This window comes from Vigna unguiculata, chromosome 3, assembly GCF_037176805.1.
Source record: "Vigna unguiculata cultivar grain cowpea cultivar isolate G323 ecotype 2 chromosome 3, ASM3717680v1, whole genome shotgun sequence".
Lineage (NCBI taxonomy): Eukaryota > Viridiplantae > Streptophyta > Magnoliopsida > Fabales > Fabaceae > Vigna > Vigna unguiculata.
Window position 1 is genome coordinate 12,415,031 of NC_140794.1, and position 20,286 is coordinate 12,435,316.

Here is a 20,286-nt window from a genome sequence, read left to right on the forward strand (position 1 = left end):
ATATAAATGTAGGTATTAAACAAGTATTTAACAAGAGAAAATTTCTACTTTTGTGCCTACATGTCAGAATTTTCCATCTAAAGTTCATACTATTCTTATCATTATATGAGTTGATATTAAAAGTAAACAATTATATTTAACTAATTTGTCATAAAATAAATAATTTTAATTTATAAATTAATTTTAAATTATAATATATTGCAGTATATCATGAAGATATAATTGTGTTGATTTCGAATTTATTGATTATGATAAATTAGTATGGATAACTTATTTTATCATTTATAAAATATATTAAAATAGTTTACATCAGAATATTTAAACTGTCTTTTAGTTTGAGTATTTACAGTTTTCATATTTTAAAATTTTTAAGATTTGAAATACTTATTTAGAATTTGGTTTGATATAGTTAATTTTGCTATTTATTTATTCTAACTGATATGTGTTTTTAAACGATATTATTGAATTTAATTGATTGTTTCTTATACACATATGTTTAATTGAGAAGAATAACAGTAAAAAAAAATAAGAAAATGTATTAATTATCGTTATATCCCTCTTCTAACCCGATAACCATAATCTGATTTTTACAGTAATTTGCAAAATAATTATATATATATATATATATATATATATATATATATATATATATATTATAATACATGAATCAACTATAATAATTTTATGATTAAATATGTTTTAATCTTTAAATTTATGTGAAATTGAAATTTTATTCAAAATTTTAGTATATTTAGGTTCTTAAACTTAAAAATAATAAATATTTTTTTAAACTAATAATGTTAACATTATTTTTCGTGTTAAACGATGTTTTGGGATCACATTTGAATTAGAACATGTCAAATAATATAAATAATACAAACATTAATCTACGTTGTTTAACAAGTTAAAATTTTCAATAGTTAGATTAGAATAATTATATCTATTCATTTTTAAAATTTGAAAACCAAATTATATCGAAATTTAAAACAAATAAACTTTAATTTTATGTCCAAAGAACTACAAACATATTTAAGTTATAATCTTATTTGAAATTGTTGTTGATTTTATACATATGACGATGATTTTGTAAAAAATAAAAAAAGAAAGTTTTTTTTCAAATAATGATTGTATCACCAATAATTCATATATCAAATGCCTTATCAAGAAGAAAAAAAAAGTAATTATACTCATATTGAAAAATTGGAGTTTTTCACTAATGTATAATCAACTTGTATTTGAAAACTTTTAGTATTTATAGATGTAAAAAATTATAAGGAATTAATTAAATATTTTTTAAATGGTCACGTATTGTTTATCACTTGGGATGTAACTATTGAAAAACATTGTAAGTTTAGTTAGAAACAATAAGTGCACTATATGTACATAACAAGAAAACGATGCATTTAACATATATTACTTTGGTCCAAAATATAATATAGGTTAAATTACGTTTTTTTTCCTTATTTTTTATCAAAATATTGATTTAAACCCTTTATTTGTTTTATTTCAATTTGGTCTATATTTTGAGAAATTTGATGCAATCAAGTCATTATGGTTAGTGATGCAGTAACAGTGTTAAAGGGTGCCACGTGTCAATTTCTACATTTTATGAATTTTTTTGAAAGTTCTTTTGAATTTTTTTTTGTTTTTGAATTTTTTGAAAAAATAAAAAATTTGTCATGTGTCAAGCTGATATCATGTCACGTGGCAGTGATAGAGTGATGTGGCAATGACAATGTCACGTGTCACTATTATGCCAGGTGTCATTTCTTCATTTTCAATTTGGTTCCTGTATTTTAATTTTTGACTCAATTTATTTCTAATTTTTGTAAAAATTGTATAATTTCGTCCTTATCTAAATTGAAACCAAAATTAATTTTTATATAAATGTTATATAAATATTTTTATTAAATTTGATATTTTTATTCAAATTGATATTTTTATTATATATTTTTAACAAAACTAAGTTTATTTAAATTTGTGTTTCACATTTAACTTTACTTAAAATTGTTTTCAAATTTTAAATTTATTTGTTTTCGATTATTACATAAACTAGTCAAAATTAGGTTAAAATACCTTTTTGTCCCAATTTTTGTTAAGTTTTGTCAAATCATTCATAATTTTGTTTTTGTACTCAAATAGGTCATAATTTTGTTCAATTTTATTCAATAGGTCTTTTTTTGCTAATATCGTTTAAATTATTAACGGCCATAAATAGTGACTGCCATGTGTCATTTCATGGTTTTTTTGAATTTTTTTAAATGTTCACGTATCAATCCAGCAACGTGTCACGTGTTAGAGTCAATGTTTTATATTGAATTTGATTTCTATATTTGTTATTTTTGTTCAATTTAGTCTTAATTTTGGTTTAAATTGACCAATTTTGTTCCTATCGGAGATGAGACCAAATTTAATTTATATAAAAATTATAATAATGTGAATTTTAATATATTATATAAAAATATTTATTTAAAAATGTGAATTTTAATATAAAAATTAAATTTGGTTTCAATTTGGAGAGAAAAAAAATTGGTTTATGTTAACAAATACTGGGACTAAATTGAATAAAAATCACGAATACGATGAACAAATTGAATATAAAACATTGAATCTGACACGTGACACGCTACTAGATTGACATGTGGACCTTTAAAAAAATTAAAAAAAAAATCATGAAGGGACACGTGGCAGTTATTGTTCATGACCGTTAAAGATTTAAACTGTGTTAGAAAAAAAAACCTAATTGAACAAAATTGACGAAAATTAGAACCTATTTGAGCACAAAAACAAAATTATGACTGATTTGACAAAACTTGATGAAAATTGGGACAAAAAAGTATTTTATTTCCAACATGAGGTTTTCTTATGTAGGCATCTTGAAGCTTGAAGATTGGAGCTTAATGTGAAGACAATTTGACATAGAATAGGTGTCTTGCATTTGATTGCAGTCTTAGTCTGTTAAATGAGTTTTTAATATATTAAATTACTAGCTAATATAGTTCTGTTATTAACATATTCAATCAGTTGAATTAACTTTCAATCAATTGATTTCACTTAAGTCAAGTGAAATCAATAGATTGAACAAATAAATCAACATGTTGAATATGCTAAAAGACAACCTATAAAGTTTGGTTTTTAAGAGAGACTTGTAACAATTGACAATTTTAAGTGCAAAATTAGTGTGAACTTTTGGAGAACTCTCTCTGTCACTGGACTATACAAATCTGCGACTATTTGTGTATTGATCTTTGATTTCTTAGAGCATTTTTCCTTGGTGTAGAGACTATATTTCGTTGGCTAGGGAGAGTTATCTAGGTTTGATGTTTCTCAAGTTTTTGGGTGTTGCTTGGTGGGATTACAGGTCTGCAATTGTGAGTCTTGTTGTGCTTTGTTGAGATTCTTGCGAGATTCAAGAGTCTTGGTGTTGTTTTGTATATTTCAAAAGTGTAATCTTAGTAGATTATGTAAATATTTTGAAATAGTGCAAAGTAAGGCTAAGGTTGTCTTGACTAACTAGATGTAACTCAGTTTTAAGTGAACCAATATAAAATTATGTGTACAAATGTTTGATCTCTCTCTCTCTCTCTTTGTTTGTTTTTTGATAAAAAGTTTCAAGAAATCTGTTTATAACAATCTTTGTATGGTATTTGTGTGATTCTATATAATTTGAAGTTGAAACTTTGTTTATATTACTAATTCGAATCAATCTTGATGAGTTGCTAGAACTGTTTCTGAGTTCATCATCAATTTTATTTTTCTGCATAGTTTCCCAATATTTCAATTGGTTGTTTCTATGTTTTAATTTGTTGAAAAATACGGATATGTCTAGTTGACTATCTGTTTAGTGAAATCAACCTGTTAATTCTGTTTTCAATTGATTAAAAATGCATGTTTAAGTAGTAATTGTACATTGAGTTTTTGGTCATTCTGATTTAATTAAAAGTGTTTTTATAAGTTTAAAGGAACTAACATTTTCAAGAAGGCCAATTCAATCCCCCCTTCTTGGCTAGTTACTTATTTCATTACATACAATTATAACATATAATATAAGATAAGATATTATTTTATAAACATTGAATTCATTATATACAATAACTTAAAGAACTTTGCACGACATGGTGTTCTTGTGGTAAATTTTGTTGTCTCAAACATCCAAATTTTGGCTAGGCGAGAGAGATATCACTTGAGTTTAATTATCCTTGTCCATTTGCATGATACATGGATTTGATATACTTAAGTGACTTGTTTGTGTCATGATCCTTATACAACCTTTATTTAATCATCATTAGAGTCAAACCATCTAGTTAGAATTTGATTAGTTCCAACTAGCTAAGAACATATTTACAAGTATTAGGAACATCCTCATCATAATTCATAGTCAAAATTTTGAAATCATTATTAGGGAAGTTTGTATCATGTACTGACCAGTGAATCATAATATGTATAATTTCATAACATGAAACCATTGTAAACATTATCAATGATAGAATCACTCGCATATAACATGACATAACATGCAAGCTTTTGCTTTGTTTATATATAGCTAGCACCTATAAGTTGTTATATAAATGGGTCAATGTTATTGCTCCTCAAACATATCCACTGTATAGCCTAAGGTCATTGAATAATTGATAAGTGTGATAATTACCTATTGTTTACACTTCTTAGAACCTCTTAATTGTCTTTTATTCATGTATTTTTGTGTTAATCTCATGAAAGAATTTAGGATTTTGTTATTTATTTCAAAAACATGTTTACTTTGATGTTTGTGGACTTTTGTAGAAAAGAATGGAAGATTGGAGAAAAATTCACTAGTTGCTGCCTGGAGCCATTAGCCCAGCTAGCTGGATGTACTCGCCCAGCTAACCAGACTCACTAGCCCAGCGAACCAGACTCACTAGCCCAGCGAGGAAGGCTCTCTAGCCCAGCGAGAATGAATGTTGGCCCAGCGAGTTTATCTTTTTGCTCAAACATTAAAAGTGTCGAGACTCGAACAGAAAGACGGTTTTTGGTGGGAGGAACACTGCTGGAACTCAAAACGAAGGCAGAGACATTTCTGGAGCTTAAAGGATCAATCTTTCTTCATCCATTCTACCATTTCAACTCCATTTGTGCTCTAGATGTATAGGAGTAGCTAAACTCCATCTCATTGGGGTTGGATGTAATGTACCTAAACTCGTTATAGTTTCATCTATGCAATAGAATCTCTTTCACTGTTTTTGTGTTCTATCTAAATTATTTTCGTGCATGATGGAATATCTATGCGTTTTGGGTGGTATCTAGTCATTGGAAAGTGTTTTGGAACCCTAGACATGGATAGAACAACCTAAAGATTTGGTTCTAGACATAGACCAAAGCTTTTGGTCATTCTAGACATCGTTTTTAATGTGTCTTTTGTGTTTAAACCTCTAAGGGATTAGTAATTTTTACATAAAAGTTCAAAACATACCCCTAAGGGATTAGGGATTGAATACCTTTGATGTCAATGCTTGAGTAGATGAGAGATTTATATTGTGAGGTGCTTGCTTAGAGTTTTGGTCATGAATTCCAACCCCAATGAGTCTTTGCCTTGGTATTTTATCACTTTAAAGTTTAGAAATCCTTATGTTTTCACTTGTTTCGAATTAATCAATGGTTACATTCAACGCTTAAATTAGTAAGTACACCTAGTTAACTAAACAAACGCAATTTCCGTGGGAAAACGATACTTGGACTTACCATTTTTATTACTTGCACGACTTGGTACACTTGCCAAAGTCATAACAAGTTTTTGGCGCCGTTGCCGGGGAATTGTTTGTTGTTTAGGCAAATTGTGTGCTATTTACCGATTTAGGCTTATTCATTTCATTCATTAATTTATTGCCTTTTACACTTTTGATTGTATATAGTCCAATTGTATATACTTACCCTTTTGCGTAACTTCTCTTTTCTAGTGTTTCTTGTTTTGCATGAGAAGTAGAACTAGAGCTGATAATTTGCTCTTTGATCCTGAAATTGAAAGAACGGCTCGAAGAAACAATAGTAGAAGAAGAAGGCAAAGCAGGGAAGCTAGAGAAGCAACTGTTATTTCTGATCCAACTCTCATTTCTTCATCTGATCAAGAAGAGGAAGACATGGTAGAAAATCCGCATGATGATGCTAGAGGTGAAAGAAGACGCACGTTGGAAGATTATGCTGCATTCACAGGGACCATTAATTTCAACAGTATTGCTCGACCAACGGTGAATGCTACAAATATGGAGATGAAGCCAGCTCTAATCCACTTGGTGCAAAGTAATCAGTTTAATGGATTGGCTAATGAGAATCCATACACGCATTTGGCCACCTTCTTAGAGATATGTAATACAGTAAAAATCCATCAAGTGCCTGATGAAGCCATTCGCTTGAGTTTATTCCCTTTCTCGTTGGCGGGAAATGCCAAGGTTTGGCTAAATTCTTTCCCCGAAAACAGTCTCACTAGCTGGGAGGATGTGGTTTCCAAATTCTTGGGCAAGTATTTCCCTCAATCCAAGATTAACAAAGGCAAACAAGAAATCTCTGCTTTCCAGCAAGACGTGGATGAGTCCTTGGGGCAAGCATGGGACAGGTTCAAGGGATTGCTCAGAAAAACTCCCATTCATGGGTTTGATGAGCCCACACAACTTACACTTTTCTTGGCAGGGCTGAAATCTCACTCAAAGTTAATGTTGGATGCATCAGCGGGAGGAAGTATTAAGTGGAAGACACCTACTGAAGCACGAGAATTGATTGAAAATATGGCCTCCAATGACAATGAAGTGCACAATGAGAGAGCTCAATCTCAACAGAAGGGTGTTCTACAACTTCAGTCTCATGACGCTCTACTGGCACAAAACAAAATCATGACACAACAGCTTGAAGCTCTCATGAAGAAGCTCTCTCAACTTCCGCAAGATCTCCGAAATGTTTCTCAAGCTCAACACCAACAACAGTTGCAAAATTGTGAGTTGTGTGGTGGGGATCATCCCAATGGGCAGTGTGCCATGCAAAACACATCTCAAGAAGAGGTTAATTACATGGGTAATACAAGTCGCCAAGGTAATTACAACCAAGGTTGGAGGCCTCACCCAAACATGGGACAAGCAGGACCCTCGAATAGACCACCACCTCAACAATTTCAGCAACATCCCTCTTTGGCAGATAGAACTTCAAAGATTGAGGACACACTCAATCAATTTATGCAAGTGTCAATATCCAACCACAAGAGCACCGAAGCTGCTATCCGTAACTTGGAGGTGCAAATGGGGCAAATAGCTAAGAGGATGGAGGAGAAATCCGATACAAATTTTGCGGCTAACACTGAAGTTAACCCAAAAGAGCATGTTAAAGCTATTACTACAAGGAGTGGAAAGGTGTTAGAAGAGAGAAAAGTAAATAGAGATGATGAAAAAGGAGAAGAGAGTGGAGAGTTACATGAGAGAAAAGAAGAGAGCATTGAAGAAGATGATGAGAATGTTGAAGGAGGACATAAAGAAATGGGTGAGAGAGAGAAGAATAAAGGAAAAAGTGTTGAAAAGCCCCTACCTTACCCTAAAATCCATTCTAGAAAAGAGAAGGAGAAGCAATTTGGGCGATTTTTAGACATATTCAAGAGGCTTGAGATTAATATCCCCTTCTCTGAGGCCCTCCAACAAATGCCTTCATATGCTCGATTCATGAAGGAGTTGCTCACAAAGAAAAGAAAGTACATTGAAGAAGAGACCATCGAAGTCCAGGGAAATTGTAGTGCCATCATCCAAAAGTTGCTTCCACCAAAGTTTAAAGATCCCGGTAGTTTCACTATTCCTTGCACTATTGGCGAGTTGGCTATTGGGAAAGCACTAATCGATCTGGGAGCAAGCATAAACTTGATGCCTCTTTCTGTGATGAGGAGGATTGGAGATTTGGAATTGAAGCCCACAAGAATGACACTCCAGTTAGCAGATAGGTCTATCAAATGCCCCTATGGAGTCATTGAGGACGTGCTAGTGAAGGTGGACAAATTCACTTTCCCAGTGGATTTTGTCATTCTAGACATGGAAGAAGACACTGAAGTTCCGCTTATATTGGGCAGGCCATTCATGAAAACTGCAAGGGTGCTCATTGATGTGGATAATGGTCATCTCAAGGTGCGTGTGGAAGATGAGACTGTCACCTTCAATGTTTTGGAAGCTATGCAACACCCTGGTGATAATAACAACTGCTTTAGAGTGGATGTTCTAGAAGAAGTGATTGAGACTACCAAGAGCCAATTGCATGTGAAGTCCCCACTTGAGAGGGTTTTGATTGAGGCATGTGATGAGTTGACCCTTGATGAGGAAGCGGAAGTGGAGGAAGTGACCAGACAACTAGAAAAGCTCAAGGAGATATTTCCTAATGATGTGAAAGTGGAAAAATTGGAGAAGGAAAAATTTGATGATCAAAACAAGATTGAGCTTAAATTGTTGCCTGATCACCTCAAGTATGTGTTCCTGGAAGGGGAAGCAAGGAAGCCTGTGATAATTAGTAGCTCTCTATCTAAAGCTGAAGAAGAGAAACTGATTGAAGTTCTTAAGGCAAATCAAGGAGCTATAGGGTGGCACATTTCTGATTTGAAGGGGTTAAGCCCAACTTATTGTATGCACAAGATTATGTTAGAGAAAGATTACAAGCCCATAGCACAACCACAAAGAAGATTGAATCCCACTATGAAGGAGGTGGTGAGAAAGGAGGTGCTAAAACTCCTTGAAGCTGGAATGATATACCCGATCTCTGATAGTGCATGGGTTAGTCCTGTGCATGTGGTGCCAAAGAAAGAAGGTATGACAGTCATTCAGAACGAGAAAAATGAGTTGATTCCAACTAGGACGGTCACCGGGTGGAGGATGTGTATTGACTACAGGAAACTTAATCAAGCCACTCGAAAGGATCATTTCCCCCTTCCCTTCATGGATCAGATGTTGGAACGTTTAGCAGGACAAGCGTACTATTGCTTCTTAGATGGTTATTCTGGATATAATCAGATTGTGGTAAATCCGGAAGATCAAGAAAAGACTGCGTTCACTTGTCCATTCGGTGTGTTTGCTTATAGAAGAATGCCGTTTGGTCTGTGCAATGCTCCTGCTACATTTCAAAGATGCATGTTAGCCATCTTTGATGACTTGGTTGAGAAGTGCATTGAAGTATTTATGGACGACTTCTCTGTGTTTGGCAAATCCTTTGATCTCTGCTTGAAGAACTTAGATATGGTGATGAAGAGGTGCATAGACACAAACCTTGTGCTCAATTGGGAGAAATGCCATTTTATGGTGCGTGAAGGAATTGTGTTGGGACATAAAATTTCATCTCGGGGGATAGCAGTGGATAATGCCAAGGTTGATGTAATTGAGAAATTGCCGCCTCCTACTAATGTGAAGGGGGTTAGAAGTTTTCTTGGGCACGCCGGGTTTTATAGAAGATTTATAAAAGATTTCTCCAAGATTGCCAAACCCTTGTGCAACCTCCTTGTTAAAGACACTCCGTTTGAATTTGATGAAGAGTGTTTGAAAGCTTTCAATATATTGAAGAACAAATTGATTTCTTCCCCTGTGATCATTGCTCCAAATTGGAAACAAGACTTTGAGATAATGTGTGATGCCAGCGACTATGCTATAGGAGCTGTTCTTGGCCAGAGGCGAGAAAAATTGTTTCATGCCATTTATTATGCAAGCAAGGTCTTGAATGGAGCTCAATTGAATTATGCCACAACTGAAAAGGAGTTTCTGGCTATTGTGTATGCGCTTGAGAAGTTTAGACCTTATCTCATTGGGTCTAAAGTTACCATTTACACTGACCACGCTGCCATTAAATATTTGTTGACCAAACCTGACTCCAAACCTCGGTTGATTAGATGGGTTCTCTTGCTTCAAGAGTTTGATTTGGAGATTAGGGATAAGAAGGGGAGTGAAAATGTTATTGCTGATCATCTCTCTCGGTTAGTGAATGAGGAAGTGACATGCAAAGAGAAGGAGATCCAAGAAGCTTTTTCAGATGAAAAGCTTATGCTAATTCAGGAGAGGCCATGGTTCGCTGACATGGCTAATTTCAAAGCTGCTGGAGTTCTCCCCGATGATTTTACATGGCAGCAAAAGAAGAAATTCTTGCATGATGCAAAGCAGTTCATTTGGGATGATCCCTTCTTGTTTAAGCTTGGTGCTGATAATCTCTTGAGGAGGTGTGTTACTGCAGAGGAAGCTGCAGGGATCCTGTGGCATTGCCACAACTCGCCATATGGTGGTCACTTCAATGGTGATAGGACAGCTGCTAAAGTGCTTCAATCCGGGTTCTATTGGCCCACCTTGTTTAAGGATGCTCATGCTCATGCTAAGAGCTGTGATAAATGCCAAAGGATTGGAAGCATCTCGAGAAGGCATGAAATGCCACTGCAAGCTATCTTAGAAGTGGAGGTCTTTGATTGTTGGGGAATTGATTTCGTTGGTCCCCTCCCTTCTTCATTCAACAATGAGTATATTCTAGTGGCAGTTGATTACGTCAGTAAGTGGGTGGAGGCAACAGCTTGTCAGAAAAATGATGCCAAGACTGTCATCAAGTTTCTAAAGAGACAAATCTTCTCTCGGTTTGGAGTCCCCAGGGTTCTCATCAGTGATGGAGGATCCCATTTCTGCAATGCCCAATTGGCCAAAGTCTTGAAACACTATGAAGTGAAGCACAAGGTTGCTTCACCTTATCATCCACAGACTAATGGTCAAGCCGAGGTGTCTAATCGGGAGATTAAGAGGATTTTAGAGAAGACCGTGGCTTCATCTAGAAAAGACTGGTCCTTAAAACTTGATGATGCCCTCTGGGCATATAGGACTGCCATGAAGACTCCTCTTGGATTATCACCTTACCAGTTGGTCTATGGCAAATCATGTCACTTGCCTGTGGAAATGGAGCACAAGGCATACTGGGCCTTGAAGTTTTTGAATTTTGAGCCCTCTTTATCTACTGAGAAGAGGAGGATCCAATTGCTGGAGCTTGAAGAGATGAGGTTAAATGCGTATGAGAACTCTAAAAGCTACAAGGAGAGAGTTAAAATGTATCATGATAGAAAGCTACTTAAGAAAGAATTTCAACCCGGCCAACAAGTGTTGTTGTTCAATTCAAGGCTCAAATTATTTCCGGGTAAGTTGAAGTCTAAATGGTCTGGACCCTTCACCATCAAGGAAGTCAAACCCTATGGAGCAATAGAGCTGATGGATCCCTCCTCGGAAGATCCACAAAGGAGTTGGGTTGTGAACGGACAGCGACTTAAGCACTATTTGGGGGGTGAGGTTGAACGCCTCACCACTGTCATTCATCTAGATGACGCATGAGCCTACAGGCGTCGAGCTAATGACGTTAAACAAGCGCTGACTGGGAGGCAACCCAGTGTTTTGAGTTTTTCTTAGTTAGTAGATTCAATTTCACCAATTTTTGGGTGCATCAGGTCTGTCACTGCTCGCCCAGCGAGTGACCACTAGCTTCGCGAGTCTGGTTTTTCACAGAAAAACAGTTCCAAAATTATGCAAACTCGCCCAGCTAGCCCCCACTCGCCCAGCGAGCATGACCCCTGCACCAACAAAATCTTTTGTCCAATAAAATCGCTGGGCGAGTACTACTCGCCCAGCCCTTTTTGAACGAATTTTTGCCCCTGGAGCTACTCGCTGGGCGCATAAACTCGCCCAGCGACTCTCTTTCACTAAAAAAAAAAAAAAAAAAAATTGAAATTCGAATTTTTGGGGGGAAAACCTGACCACTCGCCCAGCGAGCGGTGCCACTCGCCCAGCGACTGCGCAGCATTTAATGCTGTCAGCGGGTAGTTTGGTCAAGCCTGCTTTTTAAATTTCCGAAGCAGCTCGCCCAGCGAGTGGTATCAGTCGCCCAGCGAGCAACTACGGTTATTCCCCATTATTACTTTTCATTTTTAATCTTTTTTTCCCCCTTCTTTTTACCCTAGCCGTTCCCCTTCCCTCTTCCTCGCTCACTTGCGCCTCCACCTTCACCTAAGCTCACACTTTGCACTTTTGCTTCCATCTTTCACGTTTTCTCTTTGTCTCTTCCATCAAGTAAGTGATTTTTGCTTCCATTCTCATTTTGTTGTTGTTTTGCTGCTGTTTTGATGTTTAAGATTAGTGTTAGGGTTCTGTTTTGGTTGATTTCATGTTCATGCTTCTTGAATTTGTGTGTATTAGATATTTGGTCCATTTTGTGTGCCTTTTTCGTCAGTTGTAGTTGGTTTAGCTTTGCGTTCGCCTAGCGGGTGCGTGCTTGTATGTTTTGGGTTGTTTTGATTCATAGTGAGTCGTCCAGCGAGCATTCCCTGTACAACGAGATCCTCTCGCCCAGCGGGCCTGCTCGCCCAGCGAGTGACGATCCTTGTCACTGTTTTCCAGTTTTTAGACCTCTCGTCCAGCGAGCCTGTTCGCCCAGCGAGCGAATCCACCTGGTTTTGCTGTTTCTCTGGTTTTGCTTGCTCACCCCTGTAATCTTGTGTTTTTATTCAGCAACCTTGTTTGTTCTTATTGTGTTGTTTTGTTTTACTTCTAGTTGTAATCCTAGTTTTGTGTAGTGTAATGCTTTGTGTTCTTCTTTTTGCAGATGGCTCCTCCTAAGACTTCCCATGTTGCTAAAAAGAAGAGAATTACCCGAGGCTCTTCTTCTCAGAATCCCCAACCAGACTTCATGGAATCAGACATGGTGCAGAATTTTGATCAACATAAATTCTCTTCGGAGACGGCTGCCAACCGCTTTGCCGAGATAATGCCCAGGAGCTTGATACCAGAGAGGAAGGTCAAATTAAATCCTGGGGAGTATGATGAGTTTCGTTTGGAGCTTGAGAGGCGAAACTGGCATAAGGTGTTAGCAGACCTTCCTAATGAAATTGATGAAGTGTTGGTAAAAGAGTTCTATGCAAACGCATACCAGCAGGTGAGGGATGGTCCCCGTCAATGTAGGGTGCGGGGGAAGCTGATAAAATATGACAGGAAGACAATCAATACCTTTTTGAGGACGACATCACCTCCTGCGGGCCACGTAACTCCATTTAGTGAATTCTCAAGTGCTCACAAGGATCATGATGCAATTGCCTCAGCTTTGTGCACCCCGGGTCATACTTACATGTTGGGCGTCAATGGCAATCCCATCCGCATTCTCCGGAAGCATCTAACCTCATTGGCACAAATGTGGAGTGCCTTCTCCTACACCAACCTAAGCCCCAACACTCATACTTCAGATCTTAACTTAATGAGATCTTATCTCATTTATGGGCTTGTAACAGGTATGGACATGGACGTGGGGGCCCACATTTCTCAGGATATCGCCTACACTGCGGACATGGAGAATGTAAAGTTGGGTTTTCCTGCACTTATCACAGCTCTTTGTAGGGAAAAGGGAATCATTGCTGACACTCCTGTACTCCTCTCCCTCCAGCCACCCATAGACAAAAAGTTCATAAGGAAGAATTGCATTAGTAGGGTGGAACTCAATGAACCTGCACCACCACCCCGAGTACCCCGTCCACCCCGAGCTTCCTCTTCCTCTCAGTCCACACATGATCCTTCCTCCACTTTCGAGGCATCCTTCCAAGCAGCCATGACCAAAATGTTTGCAAGACAGGAGGACATGTGGCTGGGTCATCAAGCACTTCGGCAAGGCCAAGTCAACATCATAGATAGCATGCACCATTTGTCTCTAGGTGTTCCAGATTTTCCAGATGATCTTATCATGACAGGAGCACAGTTTGAGGCACGCATTCCTTGGCCTGTGGGCAGGCCTGAGTCTCAGTGGGGGGGAGGTACTATTGCTGCTGATGATGATCCTGATGCAGAAGAAGGAGGTCAGGAGGACCCTGATGCTGAAGAAGAAGAGCAGGGAGGACCCTGATGCAGTCTGGAGTACTTTGATTGGTGTTTTTGTTGGTTTTGTTTTTTTTTTTTAGTGTTTTAGTTTGTGTTATTAGCCAGCTGTTTATTTAGTTTTTGCTTTCAGTACCTTGTTTTAGGGTGAAACACTTGCTTGATAGTTGAACTAATTCTCTTTTTCTCATAATTTTGTTGGCCAGCCTTGTTTTGGATGCCTTATTTTGTTGTTGGCATTGGGAGCTTTGATGTCTTTTCATGTTATCCTTGCATGATCTTGAGCATTTTGCTTGCAAATCCAAGAGTGAGAATGTGGACGTGGTTGCAATTTGATTAATTCCTTAACCTTGTGTGATTATGACCAGGGGATTGAATGGTGAGAATTGTGAGAATGTGTTTGGGAGTGTATGTGAGAAAGCTGTTGTTGCTATGGATTTGAGTTTTGCATGATTCTTGTAAATGCACATACACACTTGATTAGATATGAGAAAGGCACTTCTTTGTTTTTTTATGTTACATAGCTACTTGGCCAAATAGCCACCCTTGATGCTTGACTTTGATCTTTTGTAAACCTTTTGAGCTTTGTTATTTTTGTGACCCCTAAGCCTATAAAGAGAAATACATCTTTACCCACACCCTAGAAGAAGAGAACAAATAGTATGTTATGAGGGTATAAGTTGGGATTAAGTTTGGGGGAAGATTGTGTGAAAAAGTAAGGGGTGAATTGGTTAAGAATGCCTCTTAGTAATGTTTGAATATCTCTATAAAAGAAAAAAGAGAGAAAAAGAAAAAGAAAAAGAAAATGAATGAACAAAAGAAAAAGGCAAGCAAAGAGGTTGCTACAGATAAAAATGAGGTTAGAAGGATATGGGAGCCTATTTTTTTATATGAAGGTAGAGGATGTTGATGAATGATTTATGCATATTTTTGTTCTCTTCTTCTCATTTGGTGTCTTTGAATCCAAGAAAAACCATGTTTCTTCTAGCCAAGCCAAGCTACAACCCTTAAAGACCTTTTGATCTAAATCAAGTTGTGTGAAGTGTTTTTGAGAAGAAGTGCAAAGGTTGATGAAGTAGTTTTCTGACATGCTGAGTTCGAGTTGTTTAAACACTTGTTAGTTGAGTGAAACACTACCATGGAGAAAGCTGTGATGATTCTCTTTCCTGTGTGCCATATATCATTCTGGTTTAAGGATTTGTGTTGATAAAAGCACCATTCCATGTTCACTCTTTGAAATGCAAAAGAATTTTCTCTATTTTGTGATAAGGATAGTGTGAGTTGATATCATATGCTTCTCTTTTTGTTGATCAGGCTAGCCTTGCTTCTCTTTGCTGTTTTGATAGTTTTTCTTTCCATGAGGACATGAAAAAATTCAAGTTTGGGAGAGTTGATAAGTGTGATAATTACCTATTGTTTACACTTCTTAGAACCTCTTAATTGTCTTTTATTCATGTATTTTTGTGTTAATCTCATGAAAGAATTTAGGATTTTGTTATTTATTTCAAAAACATGTTTACTTTGATGTTTGTGGACTTTTGTAGAAAAGAATGGAAGATTGGAGAAAAATTCACTAGTTGCTGCCTGGAGCCATTAGCCCAGCTAGCTGGATGTACTCGCCCAGCTAACCAGACTCACTAGCCCAGCGAACCAGACTCACTAGCCCAGCGAGGAAGGCTCTCTAGCCCAGCGAGAATGAATGTTGGCCCAGCGAGTTTATCTTTTTGCTCAAACATTAAAAGTGTCGAGACTCGAACAGAAAGACAGTTTTTGGTGGGAGGAACACTGCTGGAACTCAAAACGAAGGCAGAGACATTTCTGGAGCTTAAAGGATCAATCTTTCTTCATCCATTCTACCATTTCAACTCCATTTGTGCTCTAGATGTATAGGAGTAGCTAAACTCCATCTCATTGGGGTTGGATGTAATGTACCTAAACTCGTTATAGTTTCATCTATGCAATAGAATCTCTTTCACTGTTTTTGTGTTCTATCTAAATTATTTTCGTGCATGATGGAATATCTATGCGTTTTGGGTGGTATCTAGTCATTGGAAAGTGTTTTGGAACCCTAGACATGGATAGAACAACCTAAAGATTTGGTTCTAGACATAGACCAAAGCTTTTGGTCATTCTAGACATCGTTTTTAATGTGTCTTTTGTGTTTAAACCTCTAAGGGATTAGTAATTTTTACATAAAAGTTCAAAACATACCCCTAAGGGATTAGGGATTGAATACCTTTGATGTCAATGCTTGAGTAGATGAGAGATTTATATTGTGAGGTGCTTGCTTAGAGTTTTGGTCATGAATTCCAACCCCAATGAGTCTTTGCCTTGGTATTTTATCACTTTAAAGTTTAGAAATCCTTATGTTTTCACTTGTTTCGAATTAATCAATGGTTACATTCAACGCTTAAATTAGTAAGTACACCTAGTTAACTAAACAAACGCAATTTCCGTGGGAAAACGATACTTGGACTTACCATTTTTATTACTTGCACGACTTGGTACACTTGCCAAAGTCATAACAATAATCTCACTTATGCAACACTAATTGATGTGACACTTTTATCAACAAAAATATTCATCCTTCAAGATGCACTAAAGATGTCTAGTAGTGACACTTGACCCTATTCTAACAAAAATATTCTTTTAGGACAGAGGAATACAATTGTCATAGACTAGCTAAACATAATATTTAAACATTTTCAACTTGGTGATTAGTGGGCCTAGAGTAGAATGACCCACTATCAATGCCCTCATATGGTAGTTTGATGTTATCCTCAAGGGCTTGGTTAAGGGCATAGTTAATTGGGCTAAAAGGTGGGTTAGTAATGAGAAAATGGGAGTTATGTGGCTAAATTGAATGTTTCAATAAAACGACATGGAAGCTTTATGAAATTCAAAAAAGAATTATGGAAGATAAAGATTCACCTAGTCCCCCAAGAAGTGATCTAGGAGAGACAAGTGGGTTCATCCTTGACATTAGTGGCTGACTTCTGAGTACTTGTGTATTTCCAACAATTGGTGGTGGCAAAACATTGGAGGACTCCACTTGGTCCTTTATGAACCCTTTAAGTATGCATGTGATGATTGTAGATCCTTTTTTAGCTTTATCATCTATGAGGCATTAGTGATTTGATTTAAGATGTTTCCTTTGATGACCTCAGGGGTTATATAAGTCATGCCTAATATCAGATGCAAGTCAAGTCTATTAGTGAGCTTCTCTACTCTACCTCAATGAAAAAACTACCTCTTTCGCATCACTATTAAATGAATATGAATTCATGTGATACAGATTTGCCTCATACCCTATCAAAGTAAACTATAAGCAAATATACAGAGAACAAAAACAGAACTTGCACAAAATTCAAATTATAGAGGAATTTTCAAGTAACTTGACAAGTAAATTTAGAACAAAAATGAAATGGTGTTATGTGGTTAAATAATTTGCAAAAGACAAACCCAATGTTGATAGCAATTTCCATCTTATCCTAGTAATCACCACTTAGATCTTTAGACTAGTTTGTGCAAGTTTGTCAATGCATTGAGGCACCTAAGGAGATAAAGAATTTAATAGAAAAAAAGAAAAGCAAGAAGATATTTTAATTGTATAAATAACGATGCAACCTAACCCTTTCTGTAGTTTATTCCCCATACTCATTCAAATGTCTAATGGTAGCATCCAAATACATTTTTCCATGCTTAGATAGTCGATAAAATATGATACTGCAGAATAAGCAAGAAAATAATGAATGCAAAATTTACAAAGAGAAATTGAAAGTGTCTATAATAACACAATATATGTGTATATTCAAAACAAACTTTCTCTGGAAGCATAGAGTTGTTGTGATTACATAGTATGCTCATAGAATATATACTTCAATCATGAACCAATCAAATTGTTCCCTTTCAAGCCCCTATCATATGGAAAAGGAAAAAAGGAAAAAAAAAACACTATATGAAATAACAATTTCATTTGCAAAATACTTATAGTTATAGATACAACTCAAGTCTTTACATAGGAAATTTGGAATAAAACCAATGCTAAAGGAGAAGCCCAAATAACAAAGAAGAAAGAAATGTAAAAAATGTTCAATACCAAATCCACATTTTCTTTCAAAACAACATGTATGACTTCTTCAAAAAAATATGTAATGGAGATATCTTTAAAAAAAACATTCAAATCTAGTCTTTGCATTTGTTTGTAACAAATGCCTTAAAAAACCACAATTACATTAAAGAAAAACAATTAAAACGTAAGAAAATAATAAATAAATTTGTTAATAATAGTAATAATTAAAGTAAGACAAACATCTTAGATAGATTAAGAGTCATATCATTGGTTGTTGTGAGATGATGAACCAACTCTGCTTGTAGAGCCAACTACACCAGATGTTACTTCAACTCCTCCCATTGTGTTACCATTAAATTCTAAAATAAATTGAAACAAAATATCATTAATATACACAACATAATTACTAAAGAATTTCAAAGAAAAAATAAACCAAATTCTTTTACATGTGAAAATCTTCTCAGAAAGCTTAAACTCTTCATGATAAATGCCTCAACCATCAAATTGAACTATATTGGTCCTATACCAATTTTGAGCACAAATAAGTGTCTCAACCAGAAAATTTTTAGAAACATAACAAAATCTTTGACATGTTTCCAATCTCTAGCAATTGGAGGACCTTCATCACCAAAAAACTCATGTAGTTAGAGTCTTCATTGTCAAGCTTTTCAAATACAACTTAAAACTTTGTTGTTGCATCTAACATCAAATATGTGGAATTCCACCTTGTGCAAACATCAAGACACAATAGTTTTTGCAATCAAATTTTAAAAATTCTACACACTCTCTCAAACTTAGTCAATCTTTGTGGTGAATACCTTACAAATGTGACAACATACCTAATGCTTGTAATCATGGTTATCAAACTCACGAGTTAACTCATTAACTCGGACGAGTTTACGTTCCTAGACATGGCTTTCGAGTCAACTTAGAAGCAAACTCGTTTTCGAATTAAAATCGGTAGAATCTAATGTGAAACCGGTAGAATCGTTCTAAATCGCGAGTTTGCAGCAATTTCGCGAGTTCAAAAGGGAAACAATTTGAAGCCAAAACGAAGTAAGTTAGAGGGGAAACATGTGCCCTCACGTCACTCTCTATGGCCATTCTGCTAGCCATCGACCATCATCTCGCTGTCGTTCTTGGTCGAGTCGTTATCGCATTGTTGTTTGTAACCATCATGCTCGCTGTCGACCACCATTTCATCGTTATCATCGGTCGCATCTCGCTCGCAAGTTGGGTACTCTGTACTGTGTGTAAGTGAAGATTATTTCACTTCTTCTGTTAAGCCATGCAACACCACTATTTGCTTATTTACTTTTTTATTTTTAGAATCGTTCACTCTACACATTGTAGCAATCATGTTTGCTTATTTATTTTTTAAAAAGAGGCTTTCACTTTAGACCTTGCATAATTTATTTATTTTTATGTTTATGTGTTTATTTTTTAATTTTGTTTTGAAAAAATAAACTAGACCATTATATATTATTAGATGATTATATAGACACCTTGAACATTTAAGTATATGTTTTATAACATTTGTATAAGCTTATTTATTTAAAGTACATTTAAGTTATATAATTTTGTGGATGAATTAGAATATTATTTATATAAAAAAAAATTATGTTAAAGTAAACTCTTACGAGTTTACAAGTCGAGTTTACTGGACTCTCATGAGTTTACGTAAACTCTTGAGTTTGACAACCTTGCTTGTAATTGAATTGTACAACTCTTTTAAGACATCACCCACAACTAAGTTTAGTATATAAGCACAACACCTCATATGGAAAATTGTCATCCATTACTAATCAACCTATATTCTTCAATCTTTGTTTTAAATATGTAACAAAATCATTAGATGATGCATTATCAATAGTGAGTGTGGACACATTCCTAACTCATTATTCCCTTAAAACTTCTTCAACTTTCCTTTCTATTGTTTTCCCTTTATGATTAAGTATGACTTAAAAAATAATTATCTTATTTTGATACCTCCAATCATTATTTATGAAATGTGTAATGAGTGTTAGGTAGCTTAACTTTTGAATTGATGTCCAACAATCAATAGTGAGTGCTACTCTAACACAATTTGACTTAAAAAAGGCCTTCAACCTAACTTTTTCATCCATATATAGCTAAAAACAATCTCTAGCTATTGTTAACCTTGATGGAACAACGAATAAAAGCTGTAATTGTCTACATAAGTTCTTAAAACCTTCACCCTCCACCATTCTAAATGGTTGTTCATCTAGAATAACAATCATAGCAAATTCCTTTCGACAAGCTTCAAATTTATACGTTTGGGGGGTTGTAAAAAGATTGTTAGTAACACCACTTTTAAAGGTGAGTTGTTTGGTTGGGGTCATT

The 20,286-nt window shown here is 35.6% G+C and overlaps 1 protein-coding gene and 1 non-coding gene across 2 annotated transcripts; one reads left to right on the forward strand and one right to left on the reverse strand.

The window, feature by feature from the left end:
* The first annotated feature begins 5,948 nt into the window (after positions 1 to 5,948).
* On the forward strand, positions 5,949 to 11,330 carry LOC146887477 (uncharacterized). The gene has a single exon (XM_085670250.1). It carries the CDS (start codon positions 5,949 to 5,951, stop codon positions 11,328 to 11,330), a length of 5,382 nt encoding a protein of 1,793 aa, XP_085526376.1.
* On the reverse strand, positions 6,519 to 6,625 carry LOC114180044 (small nucleolar RNA R71). The gene has a single exon (XR_003603620.1). It is a non-coding gene; the product is annotated as a small nucleolar RNA R71 (small nucleolar RNA).
* Positions 11,331 to 20,286: the final 8,956 nt, after the last annotated feature.

Excerpts from the sequence above, each read along its gene's own strand:
- LOC146887477 (XM_085670250.1), top strand. The coding sequence starts at position 5,949 with ATGAGAAGTAGAACTAGAGCTGATAATTTGCTCTTTGATCCTGAAATT.